We start from the raw sequence: 4,248 nt of genomic DNA on the forward strand, positions 1-4,248 counted from the left end.
GCGAGTTTATCTAAGAAAGAGGAGGCGAGGGATGGGTTTCCTTTTTTGGGAACTGTGTCCTGTAAATTGGCGAATCTGGAAAAGACATAAAGATTCAAAAAATACCCTCCAGGGGGAAGAAAGAAAGAGGGCCGCCATCTCAGATGACGGAGGGGATTGTGGGTATTTTAGCTGCAGAATGGAAGATGCAGAAATGCCAGTGTAAGCTGGCATCCACAGAGCAGCAGAACACTAGGGCAGGAGCGGAAGGAGGAGGGATGGTACAGGCAGAATGAGAAGGGCTCTGAGGAGAATTGAAAGTCCCATGGCTTTTGGAAGATTTCCACAAAGGAAGTGATACGTGTTATCTAAGATAGATGTCATGAATGGATGACCAGATATTTTAATTATAGAAAAAATTCACGGAAGGATAGGGCACACAGGCTATGGATATATTCAGAAAGTTAAAAAAAAAAAAAAGATTTTTTTTTTAATGTCACTAGTTATATTTTAAAATTGAAGTAAAAAAAAAAAAATTGAAGTAGAATGCATGACTGCTTCATAAAATGTCACAGAGGTATGTGCTACTCAGAAGCCAAAATTGATTCTAGCTTGACAGGGCTCATGAGACCTGGTCAGAAAATTAAAAACAAGTATCAGTTTTCAGAGTTAAACCATGAACCTCGCCAACGATTCCTCAGTGCCCTATTGTCTTAGCTGAAGGCTAGAATTACTGTATTCAAGAGTCTGAAGAGCAGAAAAAATGCCAGAGGAGGTCACCTTGGGGGGCGTGGGGGTGGGACCTCTTTAAGAGGTGTTCTCAGAGGCACACTGAGAACTGAATTAAGGGACACTTTTATGCCTGTCAAATTGAAATATACTTCTCTCTCTCTCCTTAAAAGATGAGTTTCTGATGAGATGGAACTTGATTTAAACTGGTTAAACTGGGCCATCTCGTTTGGTAATTTGTCTTTCAATTCTCATTGTTAATCATCTGTCTTTGGCATCAAAGAAGAGAGACTATAGTTCATGTGAAACAGCCATGATTTCAACAGGAATGTTAGCATTAAAATTATTAGACTATATGAAGATGTATTTAAAAAAAAAAAAAGTTTCCTCTTGACTTCAGTTAATATAGTTAAAATTTTTGTTTCTGTATTGACTTACATCATCTTTTTAAAAAATGTTTTATGACAAATAGAAATGGTATGTGTGAGGGCTCTGTTACTTAACTTACTAGGGAGTTTTACAGTCATAAAATGTATGCTACGTTCCATTACAGAAAATCAGCTGCTACTTTAAGTTAAGTGATTCAGAGAAAGTACTCGACCCCTCCTAGGTTTTTCACAGTTAAAGTCATGTTCTTGTTCCAGCATCTGAGGTCTATGCTTTAAAAAAAAAATAAATAAATACACTTGTGACAGGTCATACGATCAGGGCTTGTCGTTAAAGCAGTTCGGACAGAATTCAGTAGATTTGGACACTTGGCTGTGTGCATTAGCATGAAATAATGAAGCCAATGTTTAGGAAGAAATCAAAATTAAAAAGTTATTTTTTTACCCCTCCTTCCCCATCTCCATTCCTACCTCCACTCCCTAAATAGGAACCAGCTGAAATTTTAAGGTGACTAGTTAATAAAAATAAAACCAATCCTGTATTTGACGTTAAATTGTAGGAAAATCATGAGATTAAGACTTTGTTTCATATCAGACTCCAGGTTTTGGATTTGGATTAGTTAAAGCTATTAGCAATAGAGAATAATGTCTCTTTTCATGGCATGAGTTCATTTCTGTGGAGACTGTTTCAAAGAAGCGGGATTTTGAGGGATTGAACGGTAGTCGAGGCCTTTCTAGAGTCGTCAGTCTGTAGCTATCGGATTGATAGGACCACGTGTTAGCTCTGGTTCCCAGAGTACTCAGTGGAGCTACGTGGAGTCTCACCTGGCATCTTGCAAGGCTTTTGCCAGCCTCAAGGCGTTCGAGAACCTCTGCTAACCTATCAGCATAGCCTTGGAGAGTCTACTGTAGTTGGTTCAGTGGGATCGGGGCTTAGACCACTGTTTCCTAATGGGATGTTAGTAATTCTGAGTCAATTTTAAATTCTCACACAACCCTGATTTATACAGTGCTGGACTATGATAGATAACTAACAGTCCAGTTCCCCTAACCGTTCCTTAGGTGAGCATGGTGTGCGTTCAGTAAGAATTTGTTGTCTAGATACCTCAATTTACATAAATTCTTCCCAAACGGAAATGGCACGCCTTCTAAATGGAGAAATCCCAGTGCCATTTCCCCCCTTCATTTGTGGTTACCAGCTTTCAGAAGGTGTTGCATCCTCCAAAAATTTTAGTACCTTCACAAATTCTTTTTTGGTGGGCATCGCGGGTGCCTGTTTTAGGTTCAAAATGAGATTTTGAACCACTTAAAAATTCAAAGGAAACTAACCCGGCGTTTATTGAGTGCCTGCTACGCTCTGGGCATTTTGCTATATGTTTTGATATTTTCTGGCATGCGTAAGTACAATGATCTGTTTGTCTGTGCTAATTCACCCAAATGCAAATTTAAACCCTTTAGCGTGTTTGTACGTGTAGACATAAGCCTGGCAATTCTGTTCTAAATCATATAGAAAAATATCGCTGCTAATTACATACTCCTAAAAAAAAAAAAACTACACACGAAAAAAATTTTATCACATGTACGGAGTAAAAAAAAAAATGTGAAAATTGTTATTATGAGTTAGTATTAGAACATGATGGTCTAAAGAAAATTACTTTGGATAAGGACTTGGAAATTAGAATGAGCGAATAGTTCAATATGAGGGAAATTTTATTTTCCCACTTTCAAACTGTCAATTTTTTGAATGTTTGTGAATATGCTGATTGATATGTCCTCTGACTCATTGTGTTCACTAGCACGACAAAGTTTTGTCCCATGATAGAGCTTTTTAAATACCTTACCTACGAAAACAGTTCAGTTTTGTTATTGAATACGCGGAAACCATCCATGAAAAAAATAAATTTAGTAACGGCCTTCTTTTACCTTCAGGTCGTCTAAACTATTCATATCCAGGATCCGATAGCTCTCTGCTTATTAATGGTAAGTGATAATCGATATACCCTAGCGAAGTTCACAGAACCGAAACAAGTTAGCACTAGGAGAGAAAATACAGTAGTTATGCTTCAACAAGTGGAGAAACGAGGTTACTTTGTTCAGTAATAATAATTGCAAGTTGTCATTAACCTATCAGCATATGATAGATTAATAATTGACTATGAATCATTTTCTCCCAAATTGTGGCAAGAACTTTTTTTAAGCTTTGAGAGCCCACCGATTCTCCGAAATTGGTGACCATGGGGATAAATGAGTATCCCATAATGATACTCGAAGGATGGCTTAATCTAACTTTAGCTTCTGTAGAGTGACCTTTGAGATGTCAACAGGAAAGTCATTTCTGTGTAGTTGGAAAAATGTTTCAGGACAAAGGGAGGGTAGACAGAGATCTAAAACCAGAAAAAGCAGCCTGAGACCACAGGGCTTGACATTGCAAAGGACAAGGTCATTCTCTGTGAGCTGTCTAATGAGAACCAGAAAAAGGAAGTTTTACTGGCCTTTATAGTGTCTTCAGTGAAGTCCTCGCCTGTCCTAAATATTACCAGTGTGCTGTCGAGTTCTTGTCTTATGAGCATATGCCGAAGCAAACTAAATTTCACAGAGAAAGAGGAGACAGCTATGCAGAGAAGGAATTAAAGGATGAAAAAAATATCTCTTTGATAGTCCTATAGTTTAAAATAATTGAGTGGAATGCAGAGGTCTCATTTACTTCTTTTCTACTCATTTACTTTTGAGTGGATTTCAAATTCGTGTGTTCACGATGCCTTCCTTTTCCCAAAACACATTTGAAGTCCCACCACTTCTAAGAAGTGGTCTTGACTAAATAGCTAGATTCTCATCGTTCCAAAAACAAAGCAAAACCCTTCCGCTCCTTGTCTCTGGTATATTGTGAATGGGAAATCAAAAGTTATCTTTATGACTGGACCTCTTATGGGCTAGTTTTTGAAATCAGTGGAACACAGGATTGTCGCGCCAGGAAAAAGTGAGGAGATTTGATTTATGGGGGTGGCTGTGGGTGCATTAGATCCTCTGGAGGTTGTGTGGTTTATCAAAACCTCACTTGTTCATTGGACTTTGATCTTTTCACGCTACCGCTGCCAGAAATAACGCCAAAAGATAATATTTCAGCATAAATATGTGTAGACTGTAAACCAAACCC

At 38.2% G+C, this 4,248-nt stretch overlaps 1 protein-coding gene across 5 annotated transcripts in view; it reads left to right on the forward strand.

Annotated features, from left to right (window-relative positions):
- Positions 1 to 4,248, forward strand: part of CPEB4 (cytoplasmic polyadenylation element binding protein 4) — a 66,550-nt gene that overhangs the window by 36,012 nt on the left and 26,290 nt on the right. For 2 of the 5 annotated variants that reach the window (XM_023523695.1, XM_011380735.2), the window contains exon 3: positions 3,024 to 3,074. The exons of the other annotated variants lie outside the window; for them this stretch is intronic. In XM_023523695.1, the coding sequence (XP_023379463.1) occupies positions 3,024 to 3,074 (51 nt within the window). The remainder of the gene's footprint in view (positions 1 to 3,023; positions 3,075 to 4,248) is intronic. 5 annotated transcript variants of the gene reach the window in all.

This window comes from Pteropus vampyrus, unplaced genomic scaffold (assembly GCF_000151845.1).
Source record: "Pteropus vampyrus isolate Shadow unplaced genomic scaffold, Pvam_2.0 Scaffold403, whole genome shotgun sequence".
Lineage (NCBI taxonomy): Eukaryota > Metazoa > Chordata > Mammalia > Chiroptera > Pteropodidae > Pteropus > Pteropus vampyrus.